We start from the raw sequence: 20,061 nt of genomic DNA, 5'->3' as shown, positions 1-20,061 counted from the left end.
TGCCAAACACAGTTTGCACCGGTTCTCTGGAAAAAAGGTACATTTTAAGATATGAGAGAAAGTACATCATTCACAATTTTACACCGAGACTGCGGCTCTGTTATGGGATCTCTGTACTGGGCGTCCGAGACATAAAGTGGGGTCCAATTGTCAAAAAGACCACCATGTTTCATTTTTACATTCTAATGAAATTAAAGGGCATCTTTAAGCTTTAGTGGAAGATGTGAAATCTGTTAGCAAAGAACTGTAAATGTCATTCATTTGCATTTTTGTTTTGTGACTTAATATGGTGTAGAATTTAAGTCAAACCCGCAGGTTTAAATGAAATTTAAGGCAAACTAAAGGTAATAATGCTGCTGTGCCATTGGTCAGCTTTTACGGTGTAAATTATTGGTGGGAAAAGCGTTAGGTCCTATTGTTTGTTTGTTGACTCATTTTTCCATCACCGCCTGTAAAGATGCACATGCTCACGTTCTGCAACAAATTTGACAACAAAAAGGAAATTTTGAACAAATATTTATGCAATCATCAACATTCCAAAAAGGCGTCCCAACAAAAGCAGGATGTGAGTTCAGGTCTCAGGCGTTTTTCCCCAGAAAGCTTTTCCGTGCCGTTTGCGTCCAGTCCCAAAGCCCAACGTTAACGGAAACAGAAGCCAAACAATAGAGAACATGACAAAGAGCTGAAATACTAGGACTTGACATCATCACTTCCTTTGAAGGAGTGTGAGATCCTCAGCCAGTCATAATTTTGCTGCCTTGCCCATGAACTTTTCTCATGGTTTTCTGGCAAAACTCTAAAAAGTAGCAATGCTTTTAAGGAAATGTGACACATTTTTATTACATTTCTCCCTGTGTGCCATTACAGTTTTTCTCGATTGCTTAAACACATTTCTTGAAATTATGCCTCGTATTCTCAAAACAGTGAACACAAATCCATAACATCTCACCCAATTCCCCAAACATCCTATTTTCAGGTCAAAATGAAGCTCTCTTCTCTAAACCAATCAAACTTGCTGAAAAACCAAACTTTTCCCCCAGATATGACACACAAGCCCTCAAAAACACCCACAATGCAACATAGTCTTAGACACTGGTGAGATCAATTCAAAACACTGTTATTAAAATCTCTTTGTGGGACTTAAGAATAATTTGACAGCTTAGTGTTTATTAGAATATACAACATAAAAGAGTGCACATAGAGCAAAGTACAAGAATGAGCTTTAGGAAAAAATAAAACATTACACTATTGGAAAGTAGATGAAGATGATCTTACAAGACAAGAAAAGTTCAAAAACCAAAGAACAATTTAAACTGGTCATGCAACACAATTCAGTACACATCTGCACAAATAACATTTACATTCAGGCATTTAGCAGATGCTTTTATCCAAAGCGACTTACAGAGAAGATAAAGGAAACAAAACAGTGAGGCGATTTGTCAATAGGAGGCATTGTAAAAAATATGGCATCCTCTGCACCTTTGGCCCAATTTCGCAAAAGTGTACTATTTTCTGCAAAAATACGGAACAGGTAAAAAAGGCTATGCACATTTGTAAACTTGATAATCAAAAATTTGAGGGTGTACACATGCTACAGTTTACTGGATACAGAATAGTGAAATTTCTCTCATATAAAGTGTGTACTGTGATTATACTGTCTATAATGTTTACTGTAAGTAGTATAAAGCGCAGTAGATGATTCTAGGATGCACACTTACCTGTGCTCCTATTGATATTATCCTGAGCTTCTGGTTGGTGTGTCATCAGTTTTGCAACTGAATGTTTACTGATGGACAAATGTGTGCTATTTGAGTTTACAACTTGACACTTCAGTTAATTATATTGTGTGTTTGTGTTTTCTGAATGAGAACATGGTTAAACCTTTGCAAATTGAGGCTGTTTGTGTGTGGGGTTTGTACAAGATGGTGTATTGTTCTGAGAATGTGTTTATGGTTGTCAGAAAATGGTGAGTTGTTTCATGAATTGTGTGTTAGCAATCGAGAAAAACTGTAATAATGTCAAGTGTTTGTGTCAGAATTTAGTTTAAGTGCCATCATTTATTTTTAATTATTATATTTGGGCTATATTTGGAGATGTTTTTTGCAGCTTAACATAAAGTGAGACAATGCTGTGCAACGCTCACCAAAAAGCTGTATTTGCCTTAAGTCCAGTATAGTCAGTCCCATCTTGTAATAACAGCTTCACAAAATAAACATTTTAGACTTGGTACAAAGTTTCAAGATCTGAACTTTATAAAATATTTTCATAGCTCAATCTAATAATAATGAGATTTCACTGAATACAAATATTAATACTAGTAAATATTAATTAAAAGCAGTTTGCTGTTCTCAAAACTAGTGAAAGTTAGTTTGGGTCTTTAAAGAATCTGGCCTTTCAAAAATGCTCTTTCAGTCTTTGTGTCAATGAAAGAATGAATAATAAAAGGTGACGCACAACAGGCCACGTAAAACAAGTTCTCTGTAATGGTCACATTTGCATACAGTGCATACTATTCTAAGCCTTTATTTATAAATGTAGAAACATGACCGATGTTATCACCTCAGGATCCCAAGTGACCCAGGAGAAGGGAAGAAAGGTTTAGTAAAGCCCCGCTCCTTTCCTCCTCACATCCCCCACACAGAGAAGAATCTGCTGCGCTTACATGCAATTCTGCTCAGGTTTAGAAATAAGGGGGTTTGGTGGGGTATCTTGTTTGATTGGATGTTTAATTACGTCTTTTGAAACACAGAGGTCATGATGTGAACTATATAAACTGAGCAACATAATCTCAATGTCCTCATCAAGATACATGTACAATATTCTCAAATAGCTCAAATGTTATGTTTGAAGCTGTTGGTATACTTTACTATGACAGTCGGTTTAAATGACAGTGTGTCGTGTGGATGGAGTGTAGTTCTCTCTCTGATGTGAGAATGTGCTTTTTTAACCACACACCGAAGTTCAAAGCAAACTAGAGAAAACAATCGTGCATATGCCTTTGGCTTGGATTGCATGAAAAATATTTTTCTAATTACATAAGCCCTGCATTACCAAATATGAGGAAAGACATTATAAACCCATTCAAGGGGCGTCTGTGAAAATAATCCGTTTTATTGGAAATGTGTTAGCGAGTCTGTTTTAAAGCAATACTTTTCTAAACATGACATCATTGGAAAGGAATGAGGAACCAGGTGAGAGGGATATGCAAAGATATAGGGTGTATGATTTTTATAAGCATAACTCTGACCGAAATCATTGAAGAATTCGTCAGGCCTTCAGATAAAGAAGACAATTTGATGAATATTGTCTGAATAATGTGTTATTACAGATTTATTTCATAAAATGACATCATGGAACTAAAGTCAACATTTTACAGCCATTTCACAATATATATTAAGTATCTTAAAAAGCTATGGCAATAAAGATCATTATTTAATTTTATATAGTTGAATATAACATACGTACGATCTTATTCATACGTTCTTGTACGATTTTCACTCCAGTGATGGTTAGGTTTAAGGGTGGGACTAGGTGGGCTTAGGTATTGCTTTTTTTACAATAGTTGTACGTTTTTATAAGATTCACATTGTACCAATTCATACGAATTAGACACTTCATAAAATAAATTCCTGTGAGATCACACTGGATCGAAAGTCCAAGTTCACGCTTACTTTTTTCTTCACAAAGGGGAGCTTGTGTTGTTCCATTTTCATTAAAAGCGAAACTACATTTTCATTCATCATAATGGATATTATAAACCTACATTCTGAAGCAAAGGACAAATATTGTTGGTCGATATTATGTGTCACAAAACAAGTGCGTGTTTATCCAAGGGCATCATGCTAAGCTGAGAAGATGTGTGAATATCTTGTGTTTTTCTGTGTATCTGAAAAACATGTCAGGAGCTATTATGTCACATTTCAGGGCGTCGGCCAGAAGTTTGAGGTTGGGTCAGGCTCACGCAGCGCTGATCTCCATGCCTCATCCATCATGAGATTAAAGCCTCAGCGCATTGGAAATGTTCGCTTTGTGGATGTTTATGTACTACAGCTGAGGAATTCAACCCAGCTGAAGACTTCATGGCGGTGGAATGGGGGGGGCAGTTTTTTGGGCAATTAAATTCTCTTTATTCCACGCTGACGCTATATTTCCCTCTGCTTCATGCATGTGTCCATCAAACTCAAAAATTCTTTAAATCACAGGAATCTGTTTTAAATGTTGTCTATACACATATTAATCCATTCGGCATAATTTAACATATTTCCCCATAAAATCGTTGCAGCGAATGCGCAGAAGTCTGCAGATTCCATCTGTGCCTGCGCATCAATCAGTCTACTGGCGTACACCTGCCGTACATTACTCTTCACTGTAGCTCTGTGTCCTCCCAACCCTCATAAGCTGGAAACAAATCAGATTAGAACCGAGAAGGAAAGAGGGCCCTTTGAAGTGGCCATGTTTGAAGCGGATGGGAAAAAAAACTTACGCTCGCTTTTCAATATCCTCTTCCTCAGGCCACAGAGCTCCATTTAACAGGCCAGGGAATCAGCTTATTAGCTGTGGTGACAGGTAATGATGAAGGCCGAGTTTACAGCCCTGACTGCCTGTCATCGCAACCCCCATAAGGTAGATCATTCGTCCAAAAAATGGCAACTAGAAAACCCAGCCGCTATCAAAGAGGCATTATTTGGGTAAATATGTGAGTAATTGGAGCTATTTGACACCTGTTTGATGCATCCAGGTAGGCATGGCCGACTGAAGCACATGGCCCAGATGAGAGGGGCATTGGCTGTACCAGCTGTAATCATCACAGCCATCTGCGCAGTCTCTCAACACAAATGAACAGGTGCTGTGTGATGTGCCGGCTGCTTTAAAAGAACCGAGGTGTGTAGCACACCATACAGTAGATGCTCTCTGTACTGTAACATTGACCAAACATACAGTTCTGTGTGTTATTAGAAACAACACCCATAAACTGTGTGCACTACATTGTCAAGAGGACAACACTTTTTATTTTTGCCGAGAGAAATTTTGCTCGGCGAAAGGCTTTGTCCTGTTTTCCTTTTTGGTCATAGTATGCTCGCACATTCAGTGATCAGCCCACGATGTCAATCTGAGAAAAGCCGTCATTATGGTCAATGAGAGAGGATATAAAGGTACCCCTAAACTGTACACATTTCACCGTGACAGCGTTCTGGGGTGTATCTCAAACACCTTAAATTCACAGCCTGTGCTTGAGTTTGCCGAAGTTTCAAATACTTCGAATGTCTGGACACAATTAAGACAAATGATAAGCAAAATTCTGAACATTACAATGTTTGCAAATTCCAGAAGCTGTTTTCTTATGTTTTTCATTTCTTGATTATCTTGTGATTAACAGTCATAAACAGTCATTGTGAACGTGATTGGTGGTATGACAAACATCTTCATTTCACAGAGGCTTACAGAGACACTCATTCTTATTGTTTTTTGAAATACACCCATTCTTATAATTTGTTCAAATCATTAAAAACTTTTTTTAACATTTTTTTCTTGTTTTCTAGTAAAAAATATTTAAAAATATGTTTTAAATACTAAAAATATACATAATTGTTTTTGTTTGTGTTTTAAAAAACACAAAATATTGTGGCCTATAAATGCCATCTTATTGCAGTAAAAGAATTCAATACCCCTGACCATGAGTATGAACTTCCTGTTTGAGTACATTTAAGTGTTTGCAATGAGGCTGACCATATTTGATCATGAAAGCAGATGTAACAACATGACATCAGGTAAATAACAATAAAAGATGTGTAAACTGTTCTGACCTCACTTAGCCTGCAGCATTCCTCCATGTACTCATCCAGACTGTCACTAGTTGTACTTTTCCTCAAAGGCTGATGTTGAAATTCACGTCCTGCATTTCCATCATAATCTTCTACAGTTCCCTTTGTGTCTTCAACCATAGCAGTCTCTGTTATTTCCTCTTCTGCTTCTGTGATCTCTATGTCATCCTTGCAGTTTTCCCTGGTGTTCCTCAAGGTTCTGTCCTCAGTCCTCTTTGAATTTGCTGTGATGTCCATTAAATCAACATTCACATCCTCGGTTATGTCTTCAAGAACGGTAAAAGTATCTTGTTCAGCACATTTACAAGAAGTTTGTGCAGTTTCCAAAGAGTCCAATGTCTCTTCAAGAGCACTGTTGGTGGGTACAGGAGAGTTTAGATTACCATAGTCACATGAAGACTCTCTACTGTGGACGACAAAGCTTTGCTCTGAACCTGTAGGGGTGGATGGAGATGTTGCTCCGCTAGTCATCTCTACCCCAGAGTCCTCAGATTCAAATTTGTACAATCTTGGGAGATCAGAATCTGTAAAAATTGTGGAAAGGTAGTCTGTTTTTGATTCAGGTATGGTTGGCTCAGGAGCAGCACTGTGGACAGAGATCACCTCATCAACCTGAAGAGACTCTGTATTATCTTGCTCAGACATTGAAATGGAGATGGCCGATATGGAATCCTCCACATTTCGGATTTTCTCAGGGAAGTTGTTGAGGAACTTCATCTTTGTCAGTACGACCTCATTCTCTAAAACCATGTCTCCTTTACCTGGAAAACAAATGAAAAGAAAACAACTTCTGAATGATGTTGGACTTTAATGTTATGATTTGCCAAATATATTTTTTTACATCTGTTAAAATGAGAAAAACTATAAATGTTGAAAAATCAGCAAAATATCCACGGCTGTTGTGCATATCATGTAATTCATGCAGTCTTATAATCTTTACGTTAAAAGCATTGGTATGTGAAGAATGCTCACTTATGTAATAGAGATGAGGGTGAAAACACATTTTACCATAGTAAAGCTCTCATTATTTAAATTATATTAAAAGCGCTTATATGCAGACATGCTTCTCTGTGCTGACAGAAGAAAGCTTATCTCAGGCTATAAAGCATTCTTCAGTATCAGTCATCCACAAAGAGCTCATAGCACAGTAATATAGTTCTGTCCTACTCTGAACTTTGATCTGTATATTCACTCAATGCCATTATAGGACTCAGTCACATGCCATACATCTTCTTGCTTAGTATTGGAATTCTTATACAACTGTCAGTCATATCTGTTTCAAGTCTGCTTGCATCTATTATATTCACACACAGTATTACAACAAAAGTTGTGATGGTGTTTTCCATATTGTGATGTGCATCTGAGTGAAACGGCTATAACGGCTCTGGAGTGAGAAAAATAAATAGGCCATGACCTGATTTCGTTCTTATGGAATTGATTGCAGGATTGTTATAATTTATTAAAATAAGTTTACTATTAAAACAATTGTGTTAAAATCAAATAACATTTTGGTCTAAATATAATTTGAAAATCTTAAAGAAAATGAAAAATAAAAATGTTGCCCTAATGGAAAATAAGTAAACGGAAAAATGTTTGAGACACCAAAATTGTTAAATTAAAAATTAATAAAATGAAAAAATCAACTAAAACTGAAATGAAATAATGTAACTTACTGTATATAGCAATATAACAAATAAGCAAATAAATAATAAAATGACAAATGCACATAACAAAGTTGCTTAAAATGAAATTCATAATAATAATAATAATAAAACTAGTATAAAAAGAAAACCAAATTATAATAACTCTGATTGATTAAACTGTTGGAAATTTTATAGATGACAAAGAAAAAAAACAGTAGTTAATCATTAATTATAACACTGCAAAATTCCAATGAAAAAGTTTTGATTTCATGTGACTTTTTATTAGCTATATAGGAGCTGCGAAGTAGGGCTTTATAATGTGTTCTGCCCCTACTTCCTGTTTCAACAGGAAGTACATCAACACAGGTAGGAATAGTGTGTTCGTGGCCCCATTTAATGTTGTCTTTAAAGCGGAGTACTATGGGCGTAATTATGGTCCATCCGTTGGCATCTTTTATCAGATCTCCTTTTTCTTTATGATGGTGGTCTAGTGATTAACAATGTTAAACATTAACTTGATGGCAGGAAGACGTGTGAAGAGAATCTGGGTGGGAGTAATTATGACAGATGATTCACAGGAAGTATTGTGGCATTCTGAATGTGTTAGGAAGGAAATGCTTTACTGATAAAATATTTAAAGTTTTCTGAACACTTTTAGGTTTTAGTTTTCCAGAACTGTCGCACTGATACAATGTAAAATTAGATATCACATACCGAGGTATCGAGTCCTTGAAAATTATAAAAATAATAACAAGTTCACGTGTTTCCAGCTCTCTCATAGGTCAAAACAAGTTGCTTTTTGTATCGCTTTGAACAATAAGCAACCATCTGAAGCCCACCCATATTCTGTGAGAAAGAATCTATTATGATAGCTTTGTTTTTTTCAGATTGGATAGCGACTGTGAAAACAGTGATAGCATTTCAATGATGTAGGGTCATACAAACTGTGCTGCTGGCCCAGGTTTCTTCCATTCAAAACAGTGACTGTGTTTTTGTGCCTGTCCATTCTCACAGGCTCTGCTATCATAAACAACCCATGTGTACACAACACCTGGCTCTACCGCAAAGAATCATTTCATCAAATATGTTATTTTGACAGAGACCATCTATATGTTGCCTTATGCCATGCCAGGACCACAACTTCTGTCAGTCACTAGGGGTTTTCTTTCCACAGTGAAATATTGTTGTTCTTAAATCCAGCTCCACCTGTTGAGTATTAAACATCAAACATGTTCAGATTGACTGTGATTGTGATGTGGCACCCTGAATAGGACACAATGTCAGACTGCTCCTCTGTTTGTACATACAGGGTGAGGTGTTTGTGTTTGAGCAATCACGCTGATGTTTCCAACACACAATGCTTTACTTGAGAAAAGAATGTGCTAGTACCTACACACCTCACTCCTTTTACAATTGGGAGGATGAACCTTTATACCTGTCACTTAACTGTGTGGAATTGGTAAGCCTACCTCTATTTTGCTGACTAATTGATCAATTTTACATCTCGTTTTCTTTTTAGCTCCACATTTAACATTCCAGATCTTATTACGAGCTTAGATCTTCATGAACAAATCGCCTCAGATCTTTCCCAAGTGTAGACAGTTATGTACAACCATCAAATCCCAGCATTTACAAAACGTTTTATTATTTAAAATTACAAAAATTTTCTGGCAGCGGGGTGCCAGAAATAAACCGTAAAATAACCGTTTTTCAGTTTTTCTTGTAAATTTGTGTTCTTTTCTGTAATTTTACGTTTTTTTTACCATATGTTCAAAGATAAACTGTAAAAAATCCTGTAAAAAATGAAATTTTCCAGCAGCTAGGGTCACCAGATATAAATGGTTAAATAACAGTTTGTACAATTAAGTTTTAATTCAAATTAAGTTTAAAAAATTGTAAATTTGCAGTCTTTTACTGTAATTTTACGTATTTTTTTTTACCATATTTTCAAAGATAAACTTTAACAAATCCTGTAAAAAAAATGAAAATTTCCAGCAGCTAGGGTCGCCAGATATAAACGGTTAAATAACAGCTTGTACGATTAAGTTTTAATTCAAATTAAGTTTTAATTTTATTTTGGAAATTTGCAGTCTCTTACTGTAATTTTACGTTTTTGACTGCGCTTTAAAAAATTACATAATTACATTTACAATAGCATAAAATTACAGTTTTTTCAACATTATACATGGACAATCTGTAAAAAAAATAACAGACGTCTTTTTTACTGTGTACAGTAATCTGTGTGTTCTGCATGAGGCCCAGTTTAGCTAATTTACTATAAAGGTCAATTAGACCGGCCCATTGGGTCAACTTATTTCACACACCGGCGCTCTCCAGCCGAGACCACAGAACTGCTGAATGTGGGACATTTTTGATGCCACTCAGTAGGGAGCGAGTAGTCAGCAACCAAATCCCCCAAGGTTTTCAATTAACGTCCCCGAGACGTGGCTACTTGTAAAGAGAGATCAAAAAGCCCTCGGCCAGCCCCTGGCAGCCAGGAATGTAAGTAATGCTAAGGTCTTTCATACTGCGGAGTATAATGCATTCATAATAAAAACGAGAAGTTCACTGTTGGCTGGAATCAAGAGCCACATAGTTTTAGTCCTTATCTTGCTGTAATATGAGGAGTTAGTTCAGGTGTAAAGGACACTTTCAACACTGTAAGAGTATATGTACATGCTCTTTAGATGTGGCTTTTTGCTTGTTTGCTCATTTCCCACCTGTGAAGCCACAACCACGTCCAACCTGCAGAGGAGAATGTTTTTCTCTGTGTGCAACTGGCAAGTGTCTCACATTTTTGAGCTGATAAAGTACTCTGTTCACATTCAAGAATTCTAGTATCGCCTGCCACCGTCATTTTTACGGCTGCGTACATAGAAACACTGATATGTCCCAGATGGATCTTATAGCTCGATGTTTTCAAGTGATGTCTAATAAATGTGTCACTTAAAGAATTTCTGTGAGACCTCAAACATGTTTGGTCAATTATCTTTCTTGGAACTGCAGTCTGCTGCTGTTACCAAATGTTGCTGCTATTCGTTTTGCCATCAAGAATGTGAGAATTGTCAAAGGGCCATTGATAGAAACATTCGAGAGGATAAAATGTGAAGAATTCACTAGATGAGAACATGTTTACTCCATCTGTCCTCACACCCTCATGTTTAGTACATTTGAACGCTGCCGTATTTGTGAGTGCTTCAGTGACACTAAATTCTTTAATTCTTCAAATGTTAAATTCTCAGTTACACTGACATGAATTGTCAGTATTTCTATGGTAAGGGACTGATGAGCGTCAACTTATTGCAACTCATTGGGAGGGAATGTTCTCATTAGAAAGCATTTTATTGAAGGCAAATTTTCTATGTTATCAATGTGTTGGTGTGTTTTCCAGAAAGAGAACTGTCTGTCAATGTTTAATGAGTTTTAGGAGTGCACCAGCATATCTGTGACCTCAAAGCTTTCAAAATGTGACCTAAAATCCACTAAAGTTGGATTTCATGGGGTTTTAATAATAAGCTCTCTGAAACTATTGCCTATATGGAAATTTTAAAAAAAAACTCTGTTTAGCCCCTAATAATCCTAACACTAAATAATTGAAAACAATCTTTTCCAGTAATGTGCAAGTAGGTATAGCATGCTTGATGATATTATTGGAGGATGCTGAAGAACATGCTGTTGACTGCAGACACAGTCTTTGTGCTCCTGGGTGGAGAGGTCACAGGCAGACCTCTGCTATTTTTACAGCCAGGAGAATGTCAGAACCTTGTTAGCACTTGGGTGGGCAGACTGAATGACCCCGGGGGCATATAGTATGCACCAATACCCCTACCTTGTTTCCATATATGGACTGTTTTAACACACCATTGCAATTTCTTACAAGAATAAAGCATTTGCATCAAAACAGATGATGATCAGCCAAAAATGAAAATTCTGTCGTCATTTATTCACCCTTGAGTTGTTGCAAATCTGTATACATTTCTTTGTTCTGATAAACACAGAGGAATATATTTGGGGGAATGCTTATAACCAAACAGTTCTTGGACCCCATTGACTCCCATAGTAGGACAAATTGCTTTATAAAATTCTTTGTTCTGTTAAACACAAAAGAAGATATTTTGAAGAATGTGGGAAAGCAAACGGTTCTGGGGCACTTTTGACTACCATTGTCATTTTCCTACTATGGTAGTCAATAGTGGTCAAGAACTGTTTGGTTACAAGCATTCGTCCAAATATCTTTCTCAGAACAAAGTAAATGATGAGAGAATTTATATTTTTGGGTGAACTGTCCCTTTAAATTTAAATTAAACACTAAATGATTGATTCAAGTTTTTCAATTACTTAAAAGTAAAGTGATGCTTTCCAAGTCGATTACAATGACACATATTGTGGCAAAGAGTTAGCAGTAAACATATGACTCATTTCGCACTGCTTGTGCTATGGACGTATATGACACGACATCAATTTTAGTAACCAAGGCAAGCAGCCCTCATATTTACTTTCGATTTTTGGAAAATTTACAGACTATACTGTATATCTTCAGAAAACACAACTTTTTTCCAAAAATGCATTTCAGTTTTGGAACTGGCAATTAAAATGTCTCAAAGGACCAGTTCACCCAAAAGATGAAAATTCTCATTCATGTCATTTCAGATGTATATATTTCATTTATCTGAACACAAACAAAAAATGTAGAAAAATAAGATTAATTATTTTATTTTTTGGGGTGTGCTATCCTTTTAAAACTGTCAACCCAATTGGACACACACCGGTGTTCAAAAATGAAGGCAAAATTCTTGAGTCTTTCTGGCTCAGTTGCTCAAGGAGGTGACAAAGGCCAGATGTCGGGTTTGATGAGGTGTGAAATATAGCCGTACACCTTTTTCTCCCCTCTTCCTAATCCCCAAAGCCAGCAGACATTTAGAGCCTCACACCTCCCCGTCTCTCTCATCACAGTGCCAGGACATTTTCTCTCCACTCTGTCGTCTTCCACCAGGCCAATGCTTTTGACCCTTGAGGAGTCTTTCCAGAAGCACATTATCATTGTGAACTGAAAGGGCCGGTCTCTCATTATCTAACAGCGTTGGGATAAGACAAGAATGTGCGGGAGCAGTAACATCAGTCAAGCCTTCAGGGCCAGGCAAACTCACCCCGCCAGCCATGGGCTCATTCTCACTCCTCTGTCTTCAATGAAATTGTAAATTTCGGAAATTGTTGAACTTATTGTGAGATTTGATTTCCTCAACATTTTCTACTGCTGGTCATAACAAAGATGCTGAATTGTCAAAAGAGAGCCAAGAACCTTCTTAAGTGTCACAAACATTTAAAACTGAGGAGTGGTTTTCTATGGGAAAATCTTCATGTCTCTTCAGCAAAACTTCAAATCTACATTACCTGAAACACACATCGGTGACTTCTCGCATGAAGAATTCAGCTCAGCGCGGCCGTGCCTGGTTTCAGTTATGAGTCACATATAATATAAGTCAAACAGAGGCGAGGAGCTTCGCTCGTGAAGCTGTCACCACTAAAATATTCACATGTGATATCACTCTGCTGCTCGTGTTGGTTTCGCTTGAGGCTGGAACAGTTGATAACACCTGTTAAACACTCTCCTCCTTTTGTCTTCATGTGAGACACATACTATAACACCTTTCATGTCTAAACTGTCTGTTCCTGAAAATCACTCCTGCTTATTAATCCAGTATGTTAATATAAAAGATAAACAATATGAAAGACCTTTGGCATAATGTGCTTTACAAGCTTCCAATTGGAACCAGATATTACCCTTTTGAATTTTGACTCTCTAGTTCTAGAAGAACCTGTGAATGCAACCTATTCTTTCGTCCTTTTTTTCCATGGATGAATGATATGCTTTAACAAAATGTATATTTAATAGAATGTTCACTTAAGAGCAAAAAAAAAAAGAGTATGTGGCAGAGAGAGTAGGATAGACTTGTGGTCACATTGTTTACAATGTAATAAGAGTCTCTAGTGACTTAAGACAAAGCTTTCAAACATCTCATAAGAAACGAACTGAGAAAACAAGTAGTCCAACAATCGTGTTTTAATGGCTAAGAAATGTTAAAATTTAATATTACATTTTAATTTTGGTTTTGCCAAATGACGATAAACTCTAGTCAGATGTTAACCAGATATAAAGGAACTCTAGGTTACACTATCCCTGCTGTGATTTACACTATAAAGACAAAACAAATGGTGCATAAACTTCCTCTCATTGGGATCTGATGTGAATTTCTTGATAATAAAAACAAATCTTCGCTGCATGCTTTGTATATGATCTATAACATCCAAAAAACACTTAATGAAGATAAAGAGCTAGTTCACACAAAAATGAAAATTCGAAAATTCTTGATCATGTCATTCCAAACCTGACTTTCTTCTGCAGAACACAAAAGAAGATATTTTGAAGAATGTTGGTAACCAAACAACATTGACCCCCATTGACTTCCATTACATTTCTCAAAATATCTTCTTTTGTGTTCCACAGAAGAAAGAGTCATATACAGGTTTTGAACAACATGAGGGTGAATAAACAATGACAGAATTTTTATTTTTGGGTGAAGCTTTTAACATCAGCTCAACTTCACTTAAAAGACATCAGCCTAACTAAATCTTAAACACATCTACCTGTGTGACTGCTTTGATGAATGTTTTGAAGATAATCCTGTCTGTGTTGAAGTAAGCACCTAACACCGCCGACTTCAAATTACAGGTTGCTAAAAACCCTCCGACACCTCAGCCAGACTAATGACTACCTGTGCCGCAAATCCAGGTGTTACACAGAGCTGTCTGGAACAAGCAACATGACTCCATGCATCCAAACACACCAGCTTACCTTTTCTCCACGGGGCGAGAATGCCAATGGATTTGTGCCAGCTGAACACCATGCTCGGTTTCCTCTTCTTAAGACTCATCTTGGACGTCCTCAACTTCAGCCTTCAGTGATAAGAGGAACAAAATAACTCCTCTCTGGTTTATTCAAGCACACCTCATACCTAAGTGCTGAGTGATCTTCTTTCTCCTAAATGGAGTGTTTAATCATTCCAGAAAGGTGCGCAGCTTGCGGTGTATCCTGTTGTAACCATATTGCCAGAATAGAGCCCAACACAGAAGTGAACGTGAGAGGAGATGACTGGTTGAGTCGTGTGCTGTCCTCTCACTGAGGAGAATGAACAGGCCGCCTCCTGCAGTACCATCAGCAGCTGGAGGAGGGGGGACGGATCTCCACATGGAGGAAGGGAGGGAGGGGAAAGACTGAGGGGAAAATCTGTGTGTGTGTGTGTGTGTGTGTGTGTGGTGGTGTGGTGTGTGTGTGTGTGTGTGTGTGTGTGTGTGTGTGTGGTGTGTGCTGTGTGTGTGTTGGTGTGCTGTCGTGGTGTGGTGTGTGTGTGTGTGTGTGTGTGTGTGTGTGTGTGTGTGTGTTGGAGAGAGGGAGAGATAGTGGGAGAAGTTGGAAAAAGCGTTTTGCAATCAAATGCCAGTGAATAGGATATCTTTAATTTCTTCTCAGAAGTCATTGGTTGAGGAATGCAGCTCATAATGTTGGCTTGACAAAAGCCAGCACACTAGTAGGCCTTTTGTGCAAAGTTTCATTTTTGGAAGTTTTAAAGGGAACCCAGGGTATAGAGAGATGTATGGCTTAATACGTTGTAATAGCTTTACACTACTGGCATTTGTCGTTAGAAACACATCAAATATTTTCATTTCTTAAAAAAACCCTAAATGTAGTACTCATCTTAACCTAAGGAGGCCGCCATGTTCTTTTTTGATGACATAAAATGGTTGCAAATACAGGCAGCCAAACTGAACACAGACACACTAATCAGTTCTTCAGTAAATATAAGGTGCTGCTAAAATAATAAAGAAAGAAAATAAAGACGCTATTTGGTGTATTTTCATACATTTTAATATTGTTGGTCAGAAACAATACAAACATACATACTAATAACCAAAATCATTTCGAATTTAATATACACACAGTGTTTTTAGCCATTATAAAATGCATTTTATCCAGATTTAGACTTTCTCATGTTAATTTAGTACATCAGTAGCTTATTGTCTTCTATCTCAAGGTCATTAGCTGACGGGGGCTAATATTCACGTGATCTCTAATACAGAATAAATAACCAAACCACAAGCATCTTATTATTGTGTTTATCAGTATATTCTCATAATGCATAAAGTATATGATAATGGTGGTGGATGATGTCTTAAATAGTCTTAACTGCCTTGAACAGATGCTTACTGAACGCGTACTTCTTTTATGGCTGGCAGGCTGGCTTGTGTCAGGAGGACATACCGCCACTTACTGTCCCTGTGTATTTACATATCTGATCTTATGTTTGACGTCTCATATTTTACTGTTATATATGGAAAGCATGTGTGCTTCGCTGTAGCGTTAAGAGAACGGGTTTAGGTTGCTATCATTTGACGTCACGGATTTTGATGCAAAAAAATGGCGGCCTCCGAGTAAAAATATTTTTTCAAAGTTTATGAATACTGTGACAGTTACACTGTTTTTAAATTTCACATTTGTAAAGTCAATGCCATTGTTAATATATTAAGCCATACATCTCTCCATACCCAGGGTTCCTTTTAAAACAACTAACTTGATTCTTACGGCTTCCAATGCTTTCAAACTTCAACCACTGAATTTAAAAATAGTCGTCCGTCTGTTGTGACCAAGTTGGCTTTGTTTTTTTCTAACTGACTGGTTTCCTCATAGCTGAAAATTTAAGAATAAAAATCTCAGAAGTCCTGGACCTACGACTGGTTCACACTGTCCCAACAAACACCGAATTCCAGCGGTTGTTTGATTTTGTTGGATTAGCGTGTTAAATCTGTTTGTTGGGTCTGTGTGAAAATGATTTAGGAATATTTAAAATGTTTCCTATCAATCTGAATCCATCAAGAAATGAATCTTTGAAAGATCATTACACATTACGCAGTTTGTTGTACGTTGATCTTATAAGTTTATAATTCAACTTCAAGATCAATTTTGTTCAATTGACATTACACATTAACTATATGAATCAAAAGTTTACATTTCGCCAATATTAAAGTACAGTGTAAAAAGATGGAATTCATACGCACCCACACACTCCAGCTTTCTTGGCCACAATGACAGTCTTTCTATAGTTCAGATGTGGGAGTGAAAGCCAGTTTTGCAGTGCTAAATGAAGCGTTCCATTGTTCTGGGAAAAACACCACAGCAGTTTGCCACGTTAACCAGATTTAAAGTTTATTACAGCCTAAATATATCTGTGGAATAGCTTTGTTTTTGACACAATGCTGACATCTGATGCCATTCCTGCTCTTTGTGTTGTTTGGGTAAAAAACAGGTGAGGACGTTGCATTAGGGGGTGATGGTGTGGTTAGAGATCTCGCCCTGGGCTAGAAGATGAAGCGTTCATGAGTAATTACCTCAAACAGGCCTGGACAATGCTGAGGTCTCCTTACGCTGTCCAATTGTAAACCAAATGAAGATCATGAAAAGCCACTCGAGTTCCTTGGATTTGTAATGTCTGATGACTGCATAGTTGCCACCAGCTCATGTAAAATCTTTGTGATTCAACCATAAAACTTAAATTGACTTTTCACTTTTGTTGATGTTTCTTGTAGTTCCTGACCCAACACAGATCCAGAACAACTCTAATAACTCTAATAAAACAAACATATTGCTTTTGTTTGAATAGAAACCAGCTTGAAGAAAGTCTCACTTGTCCTTGGTGGTTGCTTGGGCTTTGCTAGGTGGTCATCGATGTGTTTTGGCTGATTGCTAGATTAACCGTACATTGCTTTGTCATAAACAGCGCGACACATGAGAACGTCGTGCATGGGAACATCACAAGTCAGATGAGTTTCTAGGGAATCACACACACAGAGCGAGATAGGATGTGCAATGATACGAGAAAGTTGGATGAATGTGTGTTTACTTGGGAACCTTCCGTGTGATCTTTAGAGTGTCTTGTTGGTTTTGGATTCAGACGGCCTCTATCTCTTCAGATTTGATGCTGTGCATTTTGAATTATTATGTACTCTGACTTTGAAAAGCATTGTTTGGAAGATATTGCGCTGCTTGGGACCTTCATGTGTGTTTCACATAGTTTAAAAAGGTTTATGGGGGGTATAGGAGTGTTCCTGTCTTTTGAAAAATAAGACATTTAAGTGGAATGTTTCAACAGGCTCGTGACCTTATTACATCATCTATTTGCAGATTTTTAGTGCAGGGGAGTGAGTTCGCCCTAATGGAAACCACAGAGCGTGCAGGTGGGCCCCAGAAATACAGTAAGGCCTCAATAATCGGACTGTGCTTGTTATCCCATCTTAAGTGACCGTTTTAATTTGAACTGAGAGTATTTCTCGACGGGTCATAAACTGCTTTCCAGTGCTACTCGCAATACTGTATAGCAAAAGAATGTCAACATATAGTCTTACACGATACTCTCCTATCTGGTACTGTAAATGCAATTCTCTTGACTTTTTGCAGATGTGGGCATGAAAAACTTTCAGCTGGAAGAATTAGAAGTTAATCATTTTCAGATCGGGGCAGTGAGATATTATTTTTGTTGTATATTTTCACAAAGTTATTGGTTTAACTTAACTTGATTCAATGAGTACAATGATTCACGAAGATTTATTTTTCAAAAATCATAAGGTGTTATACAGTATGATACAGGTGTTTCCAATGTTTTCAACCTTGATTATTAAAAGATTTTAAAGGGAGTGAAAAGAGATGATATTGATGTCAGTTGTCAGAGAGTAAATGTAAGACGCTGGCATCTGACCCCCAGTTAACTTCCGGTTTGTGTTTGGCTAGTGTATAATAATATAAATATTTATATTTAATTTAATTTATGTAAATATCAATTTATATGATTATTTTACTGTATAATAATTGTATTGAATAAACGATTTGTTGAATTTTGTTGTATGTTCATTTTATGAAATAAACAATTTGTTGAATGGGTCCTGTAGTTCGGTCACATTTAAACAAACCATATGGTACATTGACATCTAGCGGTGGAGCTTGGTATAATATTGCAAAATATTGGAAAGACAAGTTTAGCCAAGTAACGGTTCTTCTCGGTTTCTTTTGATTGTCATCAGAAATAATCTGCAGGCACTCTATTGTTTGTGTATGTGTACCGGAAGTTCAGTTGGGGTCACAAAAGTGAGCATGCGCAGTAACGTTTGTTTATGTTGTTAAGATGAAATCGTCTATAGAAAAAAAATCAATTGAATTGAATTACAGAAGAGTGTTAGTAACATATTTTTTTATCAAGCACAGTCATGAAATCTCTGATCAAATGTGCTACTGAGGAATAAAGTAAAAAAGAAACGTTGACATGGTTGTGAATTTTTTGTTTTTAGGTTTAAATTAGCATTATTGTATGAGGAAAAAGAACAAATATTCCATGTTATGTATGTAATTTATGAGAACATAAGAACCACAAGACTATTAAATATCGTCGGTGTTCTTCCGAAACATCGTATGTCCAAAGTTTTTCAAGAAATTAAAAAACATTCGTTTTTAAATGACTAAATACTGTGTTGTCAAATTTGACAAGTACTTTTAAATACTTTTTATTGGTTAGATATTTACAAAACCCTGTGACAAACAAAAAGAGTGACTAATAATAATGATTTAGGCAAAAAATTAAAAGAACGAAATATGAAGATACAAGGTTTAAACATACAAGTTACTACTTGACGTGTCAACTACCAATCTTCCGGATCTACTGTCCTCTTTACATAATCTTGCACTTACAGTTTCATTAAATTGTTGTGGTCTTATACTATCTCAAATCTCTCTCTCTAAATCTCTATCATCTTGTGGGAACTAGAAAGTAGATTAACGTATAACATTTCCATCGTTCTTTTGAGAATTTAACATCTCAGGGAGTAAAACAAGCAAAGATGTTTATAAATGATTTGAGAGTTGTATATCTTGGCATATTTATTAAATAATACAGATTCAAGTAAACTGAACCACATGGGCCTCCAAGAGTGCAAAGATCTGTTGAATGAATACTTTTACTGATAATAAGGCCATATCGGCATGGTTCAGATGTCCGAATTTATTATTTTGCATTACACGTTTCCTATTTTTCTAGCCATCATATCAGATGGTTCGCTTTTTGGTATCCCCTGCGGTATTGATAAAAATCAGAGCGATTCCTACAACCTTCAGCCACCAAGCCCCATGGCACCCTGTACTCATTGTGTTTGATATTCTGTTGCTTCATTTTAATTCAAAATGTCCTTGATGAGGTCAGACACAACAGTGTATTTTCAGCTTTTACAGCTGTGAAGCCGGACGGACCCCCCGTCACACCCCAAACACAATTTTCCCTGAACTTCCCAAACGTTTACCCTAATCTCATTTCCTCAAACTGGCCCATACAACAAAGACATCAAATGAAAAAGCGGGCATCATTTCCAAGTGGATTTTTCCAACATCTGCCAACATGCCCTCGAGTCAAAGAGGATGTGCTGGTGTTCTCTTTATTATGTTTTTATGTTTTATTTATCTATTCATTATTTATTAATATATTTTGTAGGGTTGAAAATTTTGT

General features: G+C 36.8%; 1 protein-coding gene across 1 annotated transcript in view; it reads right to left on the bottom strand.

Moving 5' to 3' along the window:
* The window catches only part of si:ch211-250c4.3 (uncharacterized protein LOC100535981 homolog), a 29,882-nt gene extending 15,230 nt beyond the window's left edge, over positions 1-14,652 (bottom strand). Inside the window, exons 1-2 of the mRNA XM_057342933.1 lie at positions 14,319-14,652; positions 5,805-6,583 (exon numbers count right to left, since the gene is read on the bottom strand). Of these exons, the coding sequence (XP_057198916.1) occupies positions 5,805-6,583; positions 14,319-14,397 (858 nt within the window). The 5' untranslated portion in view covers positions 14,398-14,652. The remainder of the gene's footprint in view (positions 1-5,804; positions 6,584-14,318) is intronic.
* Between the last annotated feature and the right edge of the window lie 5,409 nt (positions 14,653-20,061).

This window comes from Triplophysa rosa, linkage group LG9 (genome assembly GCF_024868665.1).
Source record: "Triplophysa rosa linkage group LG9, Trosa_1v2, whole genome shotgun sequence".
Taxonomy (NCBI): domain Eukaryota; kingdom Metazoa; phylum Chordata; class Actinopteri; order Cypriniformes; family Nemacheilidae; genus Triplophysa; species Triplophysa rosa.
This window is presented reverse-complemented; position numbering and strand designations above follow the sequence as displayed.